Below are 23,041 nucleotides of genomic sequence, written 5' to 3' on the forward strand. Positions count from 1 at the left end.
GCGTGTTGAGCGTGTAAGGGGACAGGCCGAACCTCGAGACGCTGTGGCAGACAGCTTTAGCCGAAAGTGATTTGCTTTCCGTAAATCACGGAAGAGACGTGTCGTGGCACGTGGAGTGTACCGACAGTTTGTTGTTATTCTATCGCTTATGATAGAATAAATAAAAGAAGTTGCATGGATAGTAACGAGAGCAGCTGGTGCTCTAGTGGTTGAAGAGCAAGGCTCTTGTACAAGAGGTCAGAGGTTCGAACCTTGCCTCTCGTTTATTTTTATTATGTTCGCTTATGACATAATAAGTATAACATTTGTACACATTATATTAAGCACAGCTTGTGCTCCAGTGGCTGGGGACAAAAGTTTTGTGCAGCAGGTTGAGGTTTCGAACCTTGCCTTCCCCGTTATTTTATTTATGTCGCTTATGACATAATAAATATAACACGTGGGCATATATTAATGAAGGCAGCTCTTGCTTCAGTGGTTGGGAGCAAAACCTTCGTGTTCGAGGTCGGGAGTTCGAACCTTACCTCTTACAAATATTTTTGGATCTCGTATATGCTTGATATACGGACGTATATACGGTATGTACGGTATACATACGTATATATGGTCTGTACGGTATGCATACGTATATACAGTTGTACGATATGCATACGTATATACGGTCTGTACGGTATGCATACATATATACGGTATACCTACGGTATGTACAATTTCATACCGTAGCCGAGCTGGAAGTCGGTGGGCCGATTGGTAGGCCCAAATAGTAAGCCCAAATAGTAAGCCCAAATAGTAAGCCCAATTGTTCGGCCCGAATGGTAGGCCCAAATGTTAAGGCCAATTGTTCGGCCCGAATGGTAGGCCCAAATGTTAAACCCAAATTGGTTCGGGCCGGTTCGAAATGTGAATGGTTCGGTTCCTTCGGCCCAATTGGCCAGCCCTAATGCTTAGCCCAAGTATTGAGCAAGCCCACGTCATCATCACTGGGTGACATATTTTATTGGTGTACTTTTGGGGATGATTTGTTTTGAGTGATGCATCTCTATTGTTGTGTAGAATAGTGCATGCTTAAGTTTTACTATAGAGATTTACCGTGATGCTAATGGAGTAGCGAAACGCTTTGTGGGAGTCTTTACTGTGCTTGTATGCCAGTACAGGGTGATGATCTATGTGAGGATCTATGAGATAATCTCTGTGAAGATCTAAGTGATGATCTCTGTGATGATCCACGTGATGATTTTGTGTAATTGATGTGGAGTGATGTTGAGCAGTTGTTTTGTGAATTTACATCGTGACGAAAGGATTTAGTGGCCATAGGAATGTATTTTTATACAAAGGGCTGTGGCTTTGTAGATTACTACAACTTTGGGATTGATAGAGATTCGATGATTAGGTCAACCTTAATTGAGAGGAATTGACTTACGCTTAAATTTCGGGACGAAATTTCTTTAAGGAGGGTAGATTGTAATACCCCGAAAAAAATCCAAATGAAATTCCGTGGATTTTTAGAAATGATTTCACGATAGTGGGAGCGAGTACGAGGCTCGGAGAAGTTGTGGAATTAGTTCGAACGATTAATTTTCGAAAAAATGAACGTTATTTAGGGGCTCGCGAAAGTTGACTTTTTATACGTTCAAAATTTGGGAAAACTTTCTTCATGAAAGTTGTAGAGCTCGTCGATACGATCGCGTGCATATGCGGAACGCAAAAATCGGAGTTCGTATGAATTAGTTATGATTTTTTGAAAAAGTTTCCAATTTAGTATAAAGCTTCCATTTTTGGAAATTTCCAAAAATAAAAGCAGATTTTTCCAAAATTGGAAAATCGGCTGCGATTTTAGTTCCCCGCCGGAAATCGCCTCCAAAACTTCGATCGACGATTTCTTCCTCCTCCGGCCACCGATCCTCACCAAACTTCTTCCATTGGCTTCGTATGGTCCTTGCGCACCTGTCTGTGGCAGCCTTTCACGGCGGCACGGCCTGTAACGGCGGCGGCAAGCCCGGTCCGATTTAAGCTCGATTTTGGTCAACGCCGGTTTTCTCCTAGCTCCGGCCACCAAAACTTCCGATCCTTGGCTCCATGAACTCCCCTCAACCTGCTGATCATCATACTAGGAGGATTGCACCTAGAGTGACCGGTTTCACATTCGTCGGAGCTCGGTAAGTTTTCAATCCGAAACGAAAATCTTTCGATCGGTATATCTCGAGCTGTAGTGCATCGTTTTGATTGATTCTTTTTCCAGTGGGTTCCCCTTGATGTTATTAACAACTCTCTAGAAGGCATCGAGGCCTGAAATTGAAGCTTTGACGTCGAAATCGAGCCTTGCCGGATTCTGCAAAATTTTGGAATTTTTCCGACCACAGAAGCTTTCGATCGGTATATCTCGAGCTACAGACCATATTTTTCTGTGATTCTTGAACCAGTGAGTTCTTCTTGAGTTTCTTAACAACTCTTCAGAAGGAATCGAAGCCTTAAATTGACGTTTTTACGTCGAATTGGAGCTCGCCGTTTTCTGCAGTTTCTCGCCGGTTTCTGGAAAATTCCGGCCACCTTCATACTGTTCAAGGTAATTTTCGACCCCTTCCGGTCATTTTCAGACTTCGTGCTAGTTATGAAAGTTGTTAAGCATGATGAGAGGAAGAAGAGCAGCCCGGCCCCGACACCATTGGTGGTGGTTGGCGGCGGCTCTGCCACTAACTCCGGCGGCCCTTTCCGGCCACCTCCGGGGATCAAAAATATGGTTTCTGTACATTTTCAGATTCTATATTTCAATACGATCATTTCGATATATTATACGCAATTTTTGGATATCGTATGATTAAGTTATGAATTTTACGATTTCGATCATTCGATTTGTGATCTGTGAAGATCGGACCGTCCGATGGACTTGTAGTTTTGTTATGTTGATCTTATGACTGTCCCAGTGGCTTTGTGTGGTCATGGGCGAAGATCCGACCGTTGGATCTTCGTATAATTGTGAAATAGTGATTCGGAAGGCGATTCGTGAGAATCTAACTGTCGGATTTTCGTATAATTTTGAGGAGATGTTTGTTAGAGTGATTCAAGAAGATCTGACCGTTGGATCTTCGTGATAATTTTGGAGGATGATCCTAAGGGCGATCCGTGAGGATCCGACCGTTGGATCATCATATAAATTCGATCTGGCCGTTGGATCATCATTAAATTAGAATCCGACCGTTGGATTTCCGTATATGTGTGGTTTATGAATGATTGCTAAGTTAAGATCGTATCTGACTAGGTGATTGACGGTTTGAGTTAGTGGACGATTATGGATCGTATTTTGAGCGGAATTGAAGACGTAGCGGGATTATCGAGGTGAGTAAACCTCACGTGGTTCATATTACGAACCGAGTACTTTTAATTAATTGATTTTTTGTCGTCATTGTGTGAACTATAGTTGGTATTAATGGGCATTCCTGTGTGAATGTCTATCTATATATATATTATTTATGTGAAATAATATGTATTGTTGAAATTGTGAGATATTATGTACTGTTATGGTTGTGTTGAGTTTATTGTTGAAAAGCAACAATATTGTGAGAGGTATTAAATTTATTGTTGAGAAACAATAAATTGTTGATTTGTTGAGATATATTGATCTGTGGAGATCAATAGGTCACGGGGGTGACCATGGCATCTATTAGTGAACCACGCCCTTGTACCGGGTAGGTGGAAACTAATAGCATTAAATCGTGAACCACGCCCTCGCGCCGGGTAGGTGGAAACGATCAGTTAGAGCTCTAGTCTGTCTGCCAAATGTTGAGTGACCTTATGAGGGTAACGGGGAGTGACTCATAAGTGTATAATATTTATATATATTTATATATATAAGAGAGTGAGAAAGTGAAGTGGTTTTGTGGTGATCATTGTAATTGTGATGTTTCTACATTTCTATACGTGAGTTAAAGGAAATGTATTTTATTAAATCAACAGTTCTTTCTTGTTTACTCATACTGGCTGTAAAAAGCTTACCGGGTTTTGTGTTGTTGCAACTCCCGGTACACTATTCAAATTGTGTAGCGGGTAATCCTACAGGACAGGAGAACCAGGACGGTGATTGTGCGGTTAGAGCAATTGTTAGAGTTTTACAGCAATTGTACGTTGTGAGGTGTGTTATGCTCATTTGAGCTTTACAATATTGCTTGTGAGAGTGAATTGTAATAATGAACTCGAAGTTTCGAGATTTGGATTTTGTAATTGTAATTATTCATGTTTCGGATTTGAATTTATTATTCAAAATTCGGGGCGTGACAATGACACCCTCGGACTCCAACCAGCGGAAGTTCTCTGCTCCACGCACCCTCTTGGGCAGCCTCCGTCAGCAGACCTTGAAATTCTTTAGATTGCTGACAGCAGCAACGCTAATTTTCTTCCTCTCCGCCTTCGCCAGCTGAACCCCTTTGGCCTGCAGCCGTTTGATCTCCTCACCCTTCACTGCAGACTCACACTCCATCAGTTCAATGCACTTGACTTTGCCTGCTAACTGCTCCTTCAAGCCAGACACCGCCCTTGCCAGCTCAGAAATCTACGTGTTCCGCTCGATATCCCTGGAAACCGCAACATCTAGCTTCCCCCTGGTGTCTATCAAATCCACCTCCACCTTCTCCAGCCGGCGGTCGGTGTCATTATGCACTTTCTTCTTCTCCGCCAGTTCGCGAAAGAGACTATCCACCTCCTCCTGAAGACGAACCTTGGGAAGAGATGGCCTTGATGCAGCCAGGAACATCTCATTTAGCCTCGCTACCAACTGCCCATAGGTAGAGCAAAACAGAGACTACTGCAGGGCCGTGGGGTGTACCACGCCATCGAAGCCGCCAAACCTTAGGCACTCACAAATGTGGAACACAAATTCTTGTTGTTCAGCCAACAGAAACTACGCAAAATCCGTAAAGGAATCTAGCGCATTGAGTGCTGCGGGTCAAATTCACTTAGGGGATTGAGTGCTGCGAGTCAAATTCACTTGACCGCCACATCCGCCCCGCTTAACATACACAAGCTAGTAGAAGTGAAGAACTTCCGCCGCCGTCGGACTTTCACACCCTGACAACTGCCACAAACTATTCAGCGCCATCAAGATCTTCCATATGTTCGAGGAGACTTGCCCAAACACAATTTCGAACTCACACAGAAGAATCTGGAGGTTCGGCAATAGCGTAAACCAAACCCTCTAGAGGAAAACGTCTTCATGTACGGCGGCAAAATCCTCTGAAAAAAACGAAGCCTTCTCACCTTTTTCTAACGGACTTAACTTCGTTACACCAAGAAGCTTGTAAGTCCGCTTCAATTTCGCTATTACCGTCGGCCGACGTCATTGACCCCTTCAATTCGTCGACCTCAGTGCCATCAGGTAATACCTAGGAAGGCCCACCGTTGATCTCTCCTTCAGAATCCCCTTCCTCCTCACGTGACCCACTAATTAACAGTGGTATTACTTTCCGCCCTATCCTCCAGCTGGCGCCTGGTCGCAGCTTCTTCCCCCACCGCCGAACTCTCTGCATACCCAGTACCACGTGGAGCATCTCCACCCATGTTAGCAAGAATAATCTGTAGCGGTTCAATGTCTAGCGGCTCTTGCAATGAGGTTCCTGCAAGGGCAGACGGACGCAAGGAGTCAATATAAATCCTATCTAGAGCGTCAAGCGACACATCAGACTCGGAATCCTCACTGCTTAAGATCTCTATAACGTTAGCCATCCCAAACACCCTAAAACCTAAAATGTCAGTTTCATACAGATCTAAACTACCCCTGTGTTAGCATTTATTCAAGAACACCAGCAACACAAAAAACCAAAAAAAACCCAGAAATTCAAGAACAACAAAAAAACCTAGATGCAAGAATCTCACACATATTCACCAGAAACCTCCATCAATTATCCAACACACAAATATCAATCCCTAACCCATGCTAGACCCTCACACACATGCTCCAGACATTATTGCAACTCGAAGGCAAGATTCATATCAAAAACACAGAAAAAACAGGCTGAAAGCAAAGCAAGAAAGTGGGAATAAAATCACCAACCTCGAGTACACGATGCAGGAACTAGTTTCAGCAACACAATCCTGGGAATCACCTCCATCTACAGCTTCCTGCCACTGAAATTGGGACAGTTCCTTTGACCTTTCTCTCTGTTACAAGTTTTCAAGGCTTGAAGACGAATATGAAAAATTTGAAGTGCGAGTTAAAGTAGAAGTCCCTCTAGTTCTCCCTCTCTTTTATGTTAACATCCACCAAATTCGGACCATTCGTCACAAAGGAGTCACTCACAAGATGGTTACATGTGCCCCGCTACCTCATAAACCGTCCGAGTTAACCGAGGCAACGCCTCGGTTACGCAATCCATTATTATCCGGATTTATGATGAAGTAATGGGCATACTGAAGAGATGCATACACACACGCCAAACCAGTCAGCGACAGCCACGTGGCACCACATTGTCAGACTTAACACCTATCCACTCCAACCATCCAATATGAACCCAAATCGTTGAAAAACGAGCAAGTCTCCGCTAGTGGAACTTCTCACTTTCAAAACTTTCAACGCGAGCAAGTCTCCGCTAAGCGCAACTCCGCTAGTGGAAATTCTCACTTTCAAAATCGTCAATGCAAGCAAGTCTCCGTTAAGCGCAACTCCGCTAGCAGAACTTCTCACTTTCAAAAATTTTCAAACTGGCTAAGATATTTAAGCGGAACTTCTCAGTCAACTGTCAACCAATTAGGCAACGCCTCATAATGACAATGACCGCTAAGCGGCATTGCAGTCAAGCATTTCTCCTCCGGGAAAAAGTAAAGTAACAGGTCAACAACGTCTACAACGGCCACTGATTAGACGGTTAACCCTCGACGCTTGGGTATCAAAGATGAGGTTCGCTACCTAACGCTCAATGTTTAAGGCAGCTCCCCTCATCAAACAATTATCCGGCCAAACGGAGGCCTATCTTAGCTGGGGAGTGGGGGACTCCCTAGGGGGCCTAGCAGGGGCCCACCCGAAAGGGCATAAAGCGTTTGCTCAGAACAAGTCCATGGTTGACAACGCATTGACGCTAATTATGCTTGACAAGACTAGCTAAAGTAACGCTTCAAACCGCTAGGCAACTCCCCAACTAAGATAGCCCTCCTTGACTGGGGACTTGGATGACTTGTACTTACATAAGCATTTGCCTAAGCATAATTAGCTACGATGGACTATATCCATGCTACCGCCAGTGGCGCCAGTACCGTCAAAGGTGTTACCTCCGGGAACACCATCAGACGGGCTGTCATCTGAGCTCATGCTCAGGCCAAGGCCACCTCTAACGCGCCTTCACGCGCCACGCCAAGATCACCTCGCTGAAGCATCACAAGCTGCTGCCTAATAAATATCAGTCCCACATCGAAGACAAGGAAGAGATCAGTCTCTCCCTCACCTATAAAAGGTCAACTCCTCTCTCCTCATTCATTACACATTTATTATTTACCAAACGATTACTCTGTCAACATAAATACATTGACTGAATTAGGCATCGGAGTAGAGAAGACCGCCAACCGCGGTCTCCCCTCTGACGCTCTTTGTATTTTACTTGACAGGTGACGCTAGCGCTACAACCCTCTTAGTAGCGATCCGAGCTAGGACCAGCGTTATCGGGATTTAGCTACCTCCATATCACCAACATTAACACACCAAATCAACATATTCTAAACGGTAAATTTCATTTTACCTCCCTAATCTTTACAACCTAAATCATTTGTGCCTTCGCACTTTTAATTTCATCACGCATGCTCCTGTACTTACCAATTTCAATCAATCTTGTCTAACCCTTGGCTTTTTTTGCCAATTGTTGTGTGATATATTTTGAAATTGTAGTCACATATGATATAACTTTGCATGCCGCATTAGTGAACCGTCATCATACAAGGGAGCCCATTAGAGCCACATTTTTAATTTACAAAATACTTGACAAAAAAATGAATTATTGAACATGATTGATTAAATTGGAGAATACAGCGGTACATGTGATGAAATTAAAAGTGCAAGGCCACAACTGATTTGACATGTAAATGTTAGGGACAAGGTTTTAAATATCTGCGATATTTCCGATATCTCATTTTTTCGATGGACCGATATATCTAGGGGGTAAATATCTTATCTTTTACCGTTTCTGCGAAATTTCTCCGACATCGTCAAATATCCCCGATATATTAGATATTTGCGATATATCCCCGATAAAGTGAAGAAATATCTGTAAAATTTGAGGTAAAAATAAAAAAAAACTCAGTAATTCACTAAATGAAAATATGTGTGAAGAGAGATCTCCTAAAGGCAAATCTGAGTGAGGAGAAATCCCCTCAAGGTGAATCTAGGTGAGTAGAAAATCACCTCAAGACAAATCTAGGTGAGGAAAAAAAATCCCCTTAAGGCGAATCTAGGTGAGGAGAAATACCCTCAAGGCGATTTTGGGTGAGAAGTAATTCTCTAAAAGTTTAAATGCAAATCTGTGTGAGGAGAGATTTGGTACTGTGTAGTCTGTGACTATGTCTGTAACTCTGTATGTAGTTTGTAACTCTGTAGTTGAATAATAGAAAGAAGATAAAGCCATAAAGGTTCAATTATTCAAATGAGGCCAAATGACATTGCAGAAGGAAGTCAAGGAACCGTATATGGATGACATGATGAGAAGAGAGTGCAGAGTACGGAGTATTAAATTTTGGTAACTCTGTGAAGATAATTTTGATCATACCACCCAAGATGAAGACCACGGAGTGAGAACAGTTGGTCATGGTGCTCACGAGAAGACCCGATATGGGAGGAGGACTAGAGGTGCAACTGATGATCAAAGTACCCCATCTGATGTTTCTTTAATTGCCTTAAGTTTTGACTCTATCAGTTTAGGCACAGAGCGCAGTGAGATCTCAAATGAATCTCATGAAGGCAACAATCAATTTAGTTATGATGCTTATGGATATAATCAATACGGAGAAGTATATGATCAGTCATTCAGTTGGGTTCATCCTTATTATCCCCTTATAGGGGAAACAGTCAGCAGCTTTAAAGAGATCTATAACTATCATGTTCATCACTACAATTCGCACTATATGGGTCATATGTCTTGGTCTGATTATTGCATTTTCATAGACCAGCGAGCTGCTTTTCAACCGCCTAGAGTCTCTTTTTGGATGTAGATGAAGTTGACATTCATATGTATTTATATGTAGTTCTAAATTTCTAATAAATTGACTTTTTTCAAAAACGACATTTTGTTACCCTGTATCCCCGATATTTCTGATATCTCCCTTTTTCAAAGTACCGAAATATACGAAGATACCGATATTTAAAACCTTGGTTAGGGAGTTAAACAAATTAAAACATGAAGTGATTTTCAATCGAGAATTCATTATATTAAAAGAAAAAAGGGAAGAAAAAAAAACCAATAGAATGAAAATTTCAAGGGTCCAGATTACTTGGTCAGCTGGTAGCCGCACAGTATATTTTCTACTAAAAAATTTCTACTCTCACCGTTTCTTTATTTCCCTCTTTACATTCACCCGTTCACTCAATCTTAATAGCTATAGTCGGAGAATTCCTTGATCACCAATTCGTACTCTCAGTCCCGTAAGTTTCAATTTTCAATTCTTTTAACTTGCTTCTCAATTTTCATTGCTAAGTCATGTTCGTGGTTCTATAAACTCTTTACAGTTTATATATGTTCACGCTCACTTTTGCTGACTGGAATTTCTCTTCTATTCACAAAAATCTTTACTTTCTGTCGATCACGTGTTTTTCATTTGCATGCTGACAATGGGTAGAGTCTAGTTTGCTTAGTCCTGTTCGCATAGCTTCTCGTCAAACAGGTGCTAAGTTGTGCACAGCAACTGTTTGATGAAATGCCTCAGTGAGAGTAGAAATGTTTCAGAGCTTTGAAAATGGCTTTGTTTTTTTTTTGGGTGTGTGTTGTATGATAGGTTTGAGAGGTTGAGGGTGATGGAAAAGCGAAGAGGACCCTGTGAAGAAGACTCAAGTAGTGGATGCCCGGGCTAGAAATATCAGTCATAATGTTAGGTGCACTGAGTGTGGGAGTCAGTCCATTGAGGATTCACAAGCTGATATCGCCATTCTTCTTAGAAAGGTATTTCATTTATCGTTTCGCTTTGTTTCCCTCATGCATCTTTCATGGTTGTATTTAGCAAGTAATATCGTCAGTCAGTTACTTGCCATATGGTTATCTGGACTGATGCCGAAAGACTAGAACATCATATTAGTTGGTAAAAAGTATCAACTGATCACTTGGATGGCCAAGTTAGCAATGATTTAGATTGTTGTTTACTTGTTTATGTATTTATAAATGAAGTATGTAGAGCAATGTTCTTATGTATAATGTGACAACTAATCACTTGGATAGCCAACTTAGAGGTGAATTAGATTGTTGTTTATTAGTTTATATATTCGTAAATGACGTTTGAAGAGCAATGCTCTTATAAACGCGGAAAGTTGGACTAAGCATAACATTAAATTTGGCACTATTGGGTAGCCAACTGGAAAGGATTCAATGGGCAACTTCACTGCTTGCATAGGTGTGAACTTTTATGTTTATAAGAGCAATTAGATGGCCAAGTTGTTGATGAATTATTATTATTGTTTATGGGTTTATATATTTATAAATGATGTAAAAGAGCAATGCTCTTATAAACGTGTGAAGATGGACAGAAGGTGACATTAAATTGGGCAGTGTTGCATTGCCAATTGGAAATGTGTTCAGTGAGTCAACTTCACTGCTTCCCTTAGCTGTGAACTTTCTGTTTTTAGAAGATAGTGCTTGATATTAGTCATAGTAGGTTGGTCGTCAGGTATTTTCAGAAATGGGAGGAAGCAAAGGGGAAAGGTATGAAAGTGATTGAAGGATTCTTTGTTGATGAGAATCATTCTATTTCATTCCAAAGAATTCAGAGTTTCCAATACTAGTTGATTTTAAGCCATCAGTGTGGTGGCAAGCTTATAAAAGTTTGTGGAAAAAGTGCTAGCATCCAGGATTAAGGGAGGTTTCGGAAAGGACTATTTCACCTGCAAATGGTGCTTTTGTGGAAGCACCACTGATTTCACGTGCAGTTTCAAAAGGGAGAAAGCTGTGGAAGAGGTGAGGAAGGGTTAGTATTCAAAGTTGATTTTTAAAAGCTTATAAAGGTTGGGAAGGATTAAAAAGGGGTCTAAATTGGAATGGAGGAGATGGATCGAAGGTTGTTGTATTCTGAAAATTTTTCCATCATTAAAAGAAGGCCTAGAGGTATATTTGGGGAATCAAACAGTTGAGGCAGAGTGACCCATAATCACCATTATTCTTCTCTGTTGTAGTTGATGTTGTGAGTAGGTTGCTAATAATGAGTCAAGAAAATCACTTATTTGAATGGTTGAAGGTTGGAGGGAATTGAGTGAAGATTGCAGATCTTTAATTCGCAGACAAACGACTTTTATTCTTGAAAGGTTGAATATAATTGGTCAACTTTGCTGGAACTGCATAGCCGTACTGTTTTGGGTCTTAAAGATAAATGAAGTCAAATGTTTTCTGATTGGCATAAATTCATATCAGAGAAAAGTTGCAAGGTTGACTGAATCCTTCATTGGAATGTGAGGTAGGCTCAGGGCCGATGAAGTATTTAGATCGCCCTTTGGGAGGGAACCCTTAAAAACATTTAGGGACTTTTTTTGCAAGTCTTGTAGCAGGTGTCTTTCATATCAACCTAAATTATCTTACTTTCATCTTGTAGAAAGATTTGGATGGGAAAGATTGCTCCTGAGGTAAGTGCTTTCTTGCTTGGTGTCTAGGGAGAAAGTAATACTTGTAGTCCTCGTAGTCCTCAAAGGTGCATTCTTTGCATGGCCACATTGAGAATATTGACGGCGTATTTGTTACAAATATGGTAGAGACTTTTCAAGGAAGGCCATGAGTTGAGTGGTTCCTAGAGGGATCTTTGAGTTGCTAACTATGCCATAGCATATAGGAAGAAGCAAGTATGACGAAGCTTTGAGATACTAGTTGGGGCTTCGGTTTCTGAGGCTTTTAAAGATTATTGCTTCTCTTGTATTTTGAGGGACTGCAGAGAGCAGTAGTTTAGGAAGTTTATTTCTCTTTTGGGGTTTCATTAAGGGTTTCCTGGTTTTTCCATTGCGAGCTTATGTTGTGTGGACTTCTTGTCCACTGTTTGCCTTTGTTTTTGATTTCACGATAAATTCTGTTTCATTAAGTGGTGTTTATTGAAAGTCTGTCTTTATTTGATATACAAGATTCCTTATTGCTAATGTTCTTGGACAGTGGACTTCTAGTCCACTATTGTATTTTACAGCCAACTTCAGTTTCTTCTCAAAAAAGCGAGGAGGATCTTTAAGTCCATAAACTCTTAACATAGAATTACACCAAAAACACTTCTTGTTACATAAACAGCATGATTTCATTGCTATACACATAGTTTACTGTAGCCCGTTACCATTTTGAACTTCTGCTAGCATTACTTTTTCTCTATATCCTCATTAGTTTCTTGAATTGGTTGATTTTCAAGAGAAGGGTCTCATAAATCCATCAACTACTTGGTATAAATGATAATCTACCAACTGTAACATAATGGTTATGTAGTGGTTATAATGCATTTGATAATTGTGCAGTTAATTCGTGACGAGATTCATGCTGGGAAGAGTGACAAGGAGATCTACAAGAAGCTTGAGGAGGATTTTGGGGAGACGGTACTTTATGCCCCAAAATTTGATCTGCAGACTGCAGGCTTATGGCTATCACCGGTGAGTTGGCAGATTCTTGAATAGAAAGGCCTAAAACTTTTATATTGGGTTTTAAAGTTTATTTTGTGCTAATTTATTATTGGGTTCTGGAAACAGCTTGTGGTTGCCGGTGCTGCTGCAGGTATTTGGGCTTATAAGAAGCACAGACAAAGGACTAATGTCCACGTCATGGCTTTGAACCTTATTAGAGGTGTTCCACTGACCCCAAATGAGAAGCAAACCATGTTAGACCTGCTCACACCACCACCTTCACGAGGAAATATACCTTTATCTTGGTGGAGGAGGTGGAGAGAACAATGATGACCCGTCTTCCATAGACTTTCTTTCTTGTTTGTCCTTTGAATTATGGGTGAGCAATAGTCCACCAAAATGTAAATCAACTTCTGTTGTGGTTTATATTGGTTGAGTTAATTGTCGCTCAATTTTGTACTATAGTGAGATGGCTTGTTTAGGTGACTTCATTATATAAAAGTCGTGTTCATGTTTTGGTTGGAACTTGCTAATTGCCAGCCTTAAATTTTGTTGTCCAACTTGTCTGAATTGAATTTCCTCCCAATAGATGCCTTTTATCAACTTGTCTCAGAATTGTAATCAACTATATACTGATTGCACTATAGAAGGACTCGATTGTGAGGGTAGATTGTCAAAATTCAGGTGTTGGTTTTTTTGCACTGCTAGTGCCCAAGTACTTGGGAACTAATTTGCTCTTGAATTCATCACATTCAGTAGCTGATTATTGAACTTCTTCAAGGATATTCAATTTCTTATAAAATCTGCCCTGTTATTGCCGGTCCTATACATATAATTTAGCTATCCTAATATTCATATTGCAAGTCTTTGTATGGCATGCCTAGGTTCCATACACAATTACACCTACTAAAGTATCCCTTTGGTCGACGATTCATGTATTATGAGAAGCCGCACTAACTATAAACTGAACCACCCTATGTTTCGGAACCATGCAAAGCTTTAATAATTTGGTTAGACCTTGAGAAACTTGCATATAATTCCCTCAGTTTGTCACTCTTTTCCAAACATGAAGGGGTACTTTGTATGTACTTTGGCTCACAATGATACATTTAGAAATCTCTTCCACTAAAAGGTCCATAAGACTTAGGTTTTATAAGTGCAGACGTTCTGGAATCCCAAGGACTCCTTGTGTTGAATCTTCCTAATCATGTTTTCTATGCCGATCCCACCTGCTTAGAATCGAACAAAAGCCATTCATTATGAAAACAAAAATCCTCATTCTGATCATTTCAAGGGGGAAAAAAGAACACAGTAAATGTATGTAAGAATCATGCATACCTAGTGTTAGTGAACTCAAAAAAACTGTGAACGCCAGGATAAAGATAATCAAAGAAGCTCTTCCTAATTTCTTAACCACCTTTCCGGCCACATGTTGCCCCGCCCAAGCAGAAATAGTAGTCACAGCAGCGAAGTAGAGAGCTACAATAGATTTGTAATGAAAAAATACGACATTTATCACATAATAATGCCCTCATTCATGAACACTTCAAAGTTATTTGAATGGCTAACAAACTTACCATAAGGAATTGGGAAGCGTTTAAGGAGATAGTATTCTACAACAGACATGGATGAAGAAAATGTCATAGCAAAGGTGGCCGTAGCACTCGACACCTATATGGAAGTTTTCAACACCCAGTAATTTGAAGTTGATCAAGGCATCTGATAGAACTTGAGAAAAAAATACCAATGTGCATTCTAGCATAACACAAAATTAAGCAAAATAAATTAATGATCCTGATATGTGAATTGATCTACCTGAGGAGGGATTCCCATCTCCAAAAATATCGGACCCAACAGAAATGCTCCACCAAGACCAAGTAATCCACCAAGCATACCAGCTGCTACTCCACATGCACAATAGGCAACTAGCTTGTACAGTGACCATTTCATGTTTGCTTCCCCCGTCGATGCAATCACACTACGCCCTCTGTAGAGATTCATTGCCTGATATGAAGTTACTCCCACAGCCACCGGAATCTGACGTTCACAAATAGAAAATTAAAGAAAAAATAAACATTTTAAGAGTCTTGTTCAGTTTATACATTTGCAGCCTCTAGTGAGTTCCAATATTATTTTGACATGAGGATGGAAGGTACCTGTAAGAGTTCTGTCAACCAATATGTCATTGAACATTTTCTCAGATAATTCTGTGCCAAAAAAAACAAGTAATTTCCAGTCAATAATTGAATTCTTGATGCATACAAGTGAAGGGAATCCAAATTAAATCTTCTAATAAACAAGAAATAGCTACATGTATTACTAGATTTGATCATATAACCTTGGCAATTTGTAATGCAAGTATCACGAGCCAGACAACCACTATAACTCCAAGTTCCTTCCAGCAAACATTATCGAGAATAGAAACCTAGGAACGTCTAGAAGTCAGTCCCAAAAACCATGCATAAAAATAGTTTGAGCTTCAAAGATTTAACCTCCACTCGTTTAGCTTTCTTTGCCTCTGTTAAAGCGTCATTACTTGGACCTCCAGGAGTACATTTGGCTTCAATATCTTCGGTACCTTCCCCATTTGATGGCAAGTGTCTTGAAGTATCCAGTAGATACTACAGGTAATAAAGCAAGGTGTAGTATTAGATGGATTGAGTAAATGTAGCATAATATACAATCATTCTGGAAATCAAGCACGCAAAGTTGAAAGAGCACCTTTTCAGTCATAGTTTCTTTCTTCCATGTCTCAACACCCTTGACAAATGACTTGGCCGAAACACCTGCAAATCATGGTTGAAGATCTCTCAAGCAAGTTACCGATATTTGGGAAGAGAGAAGATTGAAATATTAGATAAAAAATTACTATTACCTACGAGGACCACAAATAGTAGGATGGTGATCATCCAATCAGAAAGAACCACATTCAAAGAAACCCCAATGCTGATCCCCAGCACCAGTAATGGTTGGAAGAGAAGCGCCAAATCATAGTCAATAATGGGAAGCTCAAGTGTGGGATGCCTTCGCCGTAAGTTGTATAACACAGTAGCAGTTGATGTACCTGTGATCATACCTGAGTATCCAGACACAAGCAACTTAAACAAAATTTTGTCTCACATGCCAGATGTAGAACAAAATCAGTCTTAAACTACACATGAACCAGTAAACAACTTGATCAAAATATGGTCTTGTATATAATGTGTCCTTACATTTGGATACTGCGATTGATGATTTCTGATCAAAACCAATGAGGAGGGTGAGCATTGGAATGAAAAAGCCACCCCCACCAACACCTCCAACACTCCCAAATGCTGCCCCGAGGAAAGCGATTATCGTGCCCACCACAATTTTCCAATCAAATCTTATTTTCTGCAGCATGACATCCCTAACAAAGTTAATTTCTGAACTACATATTTCCAGGCACCAAGTAATTACTATGTCCATTGCATTTTAAAATTGAAATGTGAGTTCTTGTTTTGTTTTTGTTTTTACCTTTGCTGGTAATATACAACCTGTCTAGCTAATAGCTATCACCATGCTGCTCAAGTGATAGAAGAGTGAATAATGTGACAAGACTTGAAAAGGATGGCTTTTATAAAAGAAAGCAAGAATGATAGAACAAAAGCTAACACAGAGTTTAATTTGCTGGGGATGTAAAGTTTTTACATAGGAAGTGAAAAAGTATTACATGCAGCAAGCCCTTACTAGTTTGGGGACTTAATACATTACATTAAGACAAACCCCAACAAAGATATTTATTAAAAAAAAAAAAAAAGGACTTACAGGCCAGACATGCTTATAAGTACCCAATTGATGATCCCTGGGATGTGTAGGTTCTTGTGGCTCCTCCAGTTCTTCATGTGCTGATACTGCAGATATTGACAGAAACACCAGCAAACCAATCAAACCCCACCATCTGTTACCTGCAGCCATTTTCTCACAACCCCCTAGCCTTCTTCTACCCAATGCAGTAAAGTTTAATCAAGTTTCTAGCTTCATGATAGGCATGAGTCGAGAGGGAGATTCTTGGATTGCTGTTTGATTTCTGGGTTGATTTGAGAGCTGATTAGGCTTCCAACTTTGAGATATTCTTACTTAACATCCAATATTCAAGTAACTCTAATATCATTAAGCTAGACAAAACTAATAGGGCCGTCTGTCCTTATTGGGTCTTCTCAGTACTATATAGTCATAGATATATAATTGATGGTTGAATATATGTTCTCTACTGGCATATGCATATCTAACTGCATTGATTCCCAGCTACTAATTGGTGGCCATTAATGTGTCTGCTGAAGCAAGCTTTAAAACACTTTTACGTACTGTTGTCAATTTTTTATAAATATTTTATTTTATAACAGCAGAGTATAAATGCACGGTCATTGTGTAAACTTGGCATAGAGTTCATATAGCTAGGTACACTTGCAGTCCTTTAATCAAAATATAATTTTCAGAATTTAAACCGAGTGCTAAGAAGTGTTGCACTCGTTACACTTGCACACAACAATAAGAAAGCTTATGTTACAAAACAATTAAACACGGAAACCACTAATACAAACAAAGCAATGAAACATAGATCGATATGCAGCACATTCACATTCAACGCTTCTTAGTTAACGATGTTGGAATTTACTTAGAATATTTCAAAATACCAGCTATATTTGAAACCTCCATTGGACCTTTAATTGCAGATGGCAATAGTCATTAACTCTCTTTGATTGTGACTGACACAGAGATTTCATCAGTTTACTCATATACCATTTGATTTGGTTAAAGTCTGCAATTATGGGTGAGCAATAGTCCACCAAGATGTAAATCAACTTCTGTCGTGGTTTATATTGGTTGAGTAAATTCTCATAGCAAAGAATTTTGGTCTCGCAAACTCATGATAAAGAATGTTAATTGCCGCTCAATTTTGTACTATAGTGAGATGCAGATTTTGACGTCATGAGTTAATTGATGGCTTGTGTGTAGGTGGCTTCATTATATAAAACTCGTGTTCATGTTTTGGTTGGAACTTGCTAATTGCCAGCCTTAAATTTTGTTGTCCAACTTGTCTGAATTGAATTTCCTCCCAATAGATGCCTCTTATCAACTCGTCTCAGAATTGTAATCAACTATATACTGATTGCACAAGACCTCACCTTCTTTTATCATCATATATAGAAGGACTTGACTGTGAGGGTAGATCGTCAACATTCAGGTGTTGGTTTCTTTGCACTGCTAGTGCCCAAGTACTTGGGAACTAATTTGCTCTTGAATTCATCACATTCAGTAGCTGATTATTGAACTTCTTCAAGGATATTCAATTTTTTTTTTAAATCTGCTCTGTTATTGCCAGTCCTATGCATATAATTTAGCTATCCTAATATTCATATTGCAAGTCTTTGTATGGCATGCCCAAGTTCCTTACACAGTTACACCAACTAAAGTATCCCTTTGGTCGACGATTCATGCATTATGAGAAGCCGCACTAACTATAAACTGAAGACATTCAATTGCTATGTTTCGGAACCATGCAAAGCTTTAATAATTTGGTTAGACCTTGAGAAACTTGCATATAATCCCCTCAGTTCGTCACTCTATTCCAAACATGAAGGGGTACTTTGTAATTTCTTTGGCTCACAATGATACATTTAGAAATCTCTTCCACTAAAAGGTCCATAAGACTAGGTTTTTGTTGTATAAACCTAGTACACACAATATGCAATATCTGGGAGAATTCACTTGTTTATTCAAATGCTGAATGTTGGCTTATATAGCCTTACAAAGATATAGATAGAAACAAACGTACTGCCCTCATAAGTAAGGTTTAATGTATTCAAACCTAACTGCCCTCATAAGTAGAGTAACGTCCTCATAAGTATAGTAACTGCCCTCATAAGTAGAGTAACGTACTGCCCTCATGAATATGGTTTATTATCTGCAATAACTAAAACAAACCCTCACAAAATAACAGCTAAGCCCCAGCTATTCCAACATATCCTCCCTTAAACTGTTTGCACTTGTGCAATCAGTTTATACCTGGTACCGTGCACATCCCAAGCAGCTCACGAAGCTTCTCAAACACTTCAAGCTTCAGTGGCTTCGTCATGATGTCTGCTATCTGATTCTGTGAGTTGCAATGGACCAGCTCTACTGTTCCATCTTTGGTAAGGTCACGAAGGAAATGGAAACGTACGTCAATATGTTTGCTTCTTCCATGCAGCACCGGGTTCTTCGAAAGTTTTATAGTAGAGTTGTTATCGCAATACACGGTTGTGCTTCCATTCTGAGCATGGCCAAGCTTTTCAAGAACTTTGCGCATCCAAATTCCTTGACAAGCACAGGAAGCTGCAGCTATAAACACAGCTTCGGTGGTAGATAAGGTGACTACAGGTTGCTTTTTAGAAGACCATGAAACTGCACCGGTGCTAAGCATAAACACGTATCCGGATGTACTCCTCCGATCATCTAGATCACCTGCGTAGTCACTATCCGTGTATGCCTCAAGCTTCTCGTTCCCATTTCGTTTGTACAGAATCCCCAAATCAACAGTGCCTTTGAGATTCCTGAGGACTCTTTTAACTGCTTGCATGTGTAGCTCAGTCGGACTTCCCATAAACCTGCTGATTAGACTTATCACATACATGAGATCTGGCCTAGTAGCTGCCAAGTACATCAAACAGCCAACAACCTGCTTATACATAGTGGTGTCCACCTTCACACCATTTTCATCTTTCATCAACTTGAATCCAGGGACAATAGGGTTCCTAGATGAGTTGCTCTTCTCCATTCCGAATCTCTCCAACACCTCCTTTGCATATTTCTTTTGGCAAATGTAAATCCCATCCTCATTCTGAATAACCTCAACTCCAAGGAAATAACGCATCTTACCAAGATCCGTCATGTCAAACTCTTGTTTCATAGACTTCTTAAACTCCTCAAACATGTATTCATCATTGCCAGTAAATATAAGGTCATCAACGTAAATACTAACAATGAGAATGGTACCTTTTTCTCCTAACTTCACGAACAAGGTATGCTCATGTGGGCACCGTTCAAATCCTTCCCTGATGAAGTGCAAACACCTAGCCACAGGTGCAAACACCTCAGTATAATCGATCCCATACTGTTGAGCATACCCCTTAGCAACAAGCCGTGCTTTGCATTTATCAACTTCTCCACTTTCATTCAGCTTTGTTTTGAATATCCATTTGACTCCGATACTTTTTGCTCCTTTTGGCAACTCGGTCAATTCCCAAGTACCATTTCTCTCGATTGCCTCTATTTCTTGAACCATTGCGGCCTGCCATTTTTCACTTTTGTGCGCCTCTTCAAACTGTTGGAATAGCTGGGGCTTAGCTGTTATTTTGTGAGGGTTTGTTTTAGTTATTGCAGATAATAAACCATATTCATGAGGGCAGTACGTTACTCTACTTATGAGGGCAGTTACTATACTTATGAGGACGTTACTCTACTTATGAGGGCAGTTAGGTTTGAATACATTAAACCTTACTTGTGAGGGCAGTACGTTTGTTTCTATCTATTTCTTTGTAAGGCTATATAAGCCAACATTCAGCATTTGAATAAACAAGTGAATTCTCCCAGATATTGCATATTGTGTGTACTAGGTTTATACAACAAGTGGTATCAGAGCCCCTCACAGGGCCTGATCGAGAGTCTGAGAGTTTGAGAGCTAAGAAACCGCAGTTTTCTTAGAAGGATAAGGGGTTGAGTGTGAGAGAAACACAGAGAGTTAAAGTGTGAGAAAAACACTCAGAGTTAGAGGGTGAGTTTGAGATGGCGACAGAGAACAATTATGTTCAGCCTGCCATACCTAGATTCGATGGTCATTATGACCATTGGTCTATGCTTATGGAAAACTTCTTGCGATCAAAGGAGTATTGGGGCTTGGTAGAGAATGGGATTCCGGTAGTAGCAGATGGAGTTGAACCCACGGAGGTACAGCGCAAGGCCATTGAAGACGCAAGATTGAAAGACCTAAAGGTGAAAAATTACCTTTTCCAAGCCATTGACAGAACAATTATGGAAACGATTCTCATCAAAGAGACAGCCAAGAACATTTGGGACTCAATGAGGCAGAAGTACCAAGGTTCTACAAAAGTGAAGAGAGCTCAGCTGCAGGCACTTCGAAGAGAGTTTGAGGTGCTCCAAATGAAAGATGGAGAGACGGTCGATGAATACTTTGCTCGGACATTAACCATTGTCAACAAGATGAATGCTCATGGTGAAAGAATGGAGCAGCTTGTGATTGTGGAGAAAATTCTAAGGTCGATGCCTGTCAAATTTAATTACGTGGTGTGCTCCATAGAAGAATCCAACAATCTCACCACAATGTCTATTGATGAACTACAAAGCAGTCTGCTTGTTCATGAGCAAAGAATGCGTATCCATACCGGAGAGGAGCAGGCTTTGAAGGTGTCATATGAAGACAGAGTTGGAGCAAGAGGACGAGGAAGAGGAGGCTTTAGAGGCAGAGGCAGAGGAAGGGGCAGGCAACAGTCCAACAAGGCACTAGTGGAGTGCTATAAATGCCACAAATTAGGGCATTTCCAATACGAATGCCCTGATTGGGAGAAAGGTGCACATTATGTAGAGTTAGATGAGGGTGAAGAGATGCTGTTGATGGCACATGTTGAGCTTAACAATGCCACAAGGGAGGAAGTTTGGTTTATGGACTCAGGGTGTAGCAATCACATGAGTGGTGACAAGCGGTGGTTCACAAGTATTGATGAGCAGTTTCGACAATATGTGAAGCTTGGTAACAACTCCAAGATGGTAGTGATGGGGAAGGGAAATGTTAGACTACACATCAATGGAAGCACACATGTGATCACTGATGTCTATTATATACCAGAGCTGAAGAACAATTTGCTTAGCATCGGTCAGCTACAAGAAAAGGGGGTTGCAATCTTGTTTCAAGATGGGAAGTGCCGTGTTTATCATCCGAAGAAAGATTTGATTATGGAAACCAATATGACCGCCAATAGAATGTTTGTGCTCCTTGCAGTCATGATGCCTGAGACATTAACCTGCTTCAAAACTGCTTCTGAAGATAGTACTCAATTATGGCATTGTCGTTACGGTCACCTTGGCTATAAGGGATTAAGAACTCTGCAATATAAGAAGCTTGTGAAGGGTTTGCCGGAAATAAAGACACCATCCAAGTTGTGCACACACTGTATGATAGGCAAGCAGCACAGGGAGTCCATACCAAAGAAAAGCTTATGAAGGGCCTCACACAAACTTCAGCTAGTGCACTCGGATATTTGTGGACCGATCACACCTCTGTCAAGCAGCGGAAAAAGGTACTTGATCACTTTTATAGATGATTATAGTCGGAAAATTTGGGTGTCTTTCTTATCTGAAAAGTCTCAAGCTTTTGCTTCATTTAAGAACTTCAAGAGTTTAGTTGAGAAAGAATCAGGGGCTTCAATTAAATGTCTTCGAACAGATAGGGGAGGAGAATTTACTTCTCAGGAGTTTAATGCTTTCTGTAGTTCACATGGTATAAGCAGGCAATTGACAACTGCCTTCACCCCTCAACAAAACGGGGTGGCTAAGAGAAAGAATCGAACCATTATGAATATGGTTCGAAGAATGTTGTCAGAGAAACAAGTTCCAAAGTTTTTTTGGCCTGAAGCAGTCAACTGGACTGTATACATTCTCAATCGAAGCCCCACCTTGGTAGTGAAGGAATTGACTCCAGAAGAAGCTTGGAGTGACATCAAACCATCGGTTCACCACTTCAGGGTCTTTGGTTGCATTGCACACGTCCATGTTCCAGAAGCTAGAAGGAAGAAATTGGATGATAAAAGCTTCAAGTGTGTGATGTTGGGGATTAGTGAAGAAAGCAAAGCCTACAGGCTCTATGATCCTACCTCTAAGCGCATTGTGATTAGCAGAGATGTCATTTTTGAAGAAGATGCAAGCTGGGACTGGAAAAGAAGTGCTGAAGAAGTGAAGCTTGATGTGTTAGACTGGAATAACAGTGAAGAAGAGAGAAATGAGTCTGGGGAAAGTGACGATGGGGAAAGTGACGAAGAAGAAGAAGAAGAGGCTGAAGGAGAAAGAGCAACTAGCTCTTCCTCAAATCAGTCGGAAGAAGAAGCTCAAGAAGAAGGGAGGACAAGGAGATTACCGATGTGGATGCAAGACTATGTAAGTGGAGAAGGGTTGTCAGAAGAAGAAGAATTGCACAATCTTGTGATGTTCACCTCTGCGTCCGATCCAACTACGTTTGTGTTGTATAAACCTAGTACACACAATATGCAATATCTGGGAGAA

The 23,041-nt window shown here is 40.4% G+C and overlaps 2 protein-coding genes across 3 annotated transcripts; one reads left to right on the top strand and one right to left on the bottom strand.

The window, feature by feature from the left end:
- Positions 1 to 9,977: 9,977 nt before the first annotated feature.
- Positions 9,978 to 13,419, top strand: LOC133729634 (cytochrome c-type biogenesis CcmH-like mitochondrial protein; the record flags this gene model as incomplete). Its single annotated transcript, XM_062157199.1, has 3 exons — positions 9,978 to 10,121; positions 12,647 to 12,778; positions 12,875 to 13,419. Coding segments are annotated over 3 exons (480 nt in total), but the record flags the coding sequence as incomplete, so codon positions are not given.
- Positions 13,420 to 13,628: 209 nt separating this feature from the next.
- Positions 13,629 to 16,902, bottom strand: LOC133739911 (sulfite exporter TauE/SafE family protein 3-like). Of its 2 annotated transcripts, XM_062167729.1 has the most exons (11): positions 16,535 to 16,902; positions 15,961 to 16,120; positions 15,624 to 15,824; positions 15,470 to 15,534; positions 15,241 to 15,369; positions 15,087 to 15,173; positions 14,905 to 14,955; positions 14,564 to 14,785; positions 14,326 to 14,419; positions 14,087 to 14,227; positions 13,630 to 13,977 (listed from the first exon to the last, which is right to left on the bottom strand). In XM_062167729.1, the coding sequence occupies exons 1-11, from the start codon at positions 16,682 to 16,684 to the stop codon at positions 13,892 to 13,894; spliced, it is 1,386 nt and encodes a 461-aa protein (XP_062023713.1). In that variant the 5' UTR covers positions 16,685 to 16,902; the 3' UTR covers positions 13,630 to 13,891. The 2 variants fall into 2 exon arrangements, with proteins under 2 accessions (XP_062023719.1, XP_062023713.1); XM_062167735.1 differs by lacking the exon at positions 15,087 to 15,173 and having other exon boundaries at positions 13,629 to 13,977.
- Positions 16,903 to 23,041: the final 6,139 nt, after the last annotated feature.

This window comes from Rosa rugosa, chromosome 1 (genome assembly GCF_958449725.1).
Source record: "Rosa rugosa chromosome 1, drRosRugo1.1, whole genome shotgun sequence".
Taxonomy (NCBI): domain Eukaryota; kingdom Viridiplantae; phylum Streptophyta; class Magnoliopsida; order Rosales; family Rosaceae; genus Rosa; species Rosa rugosa.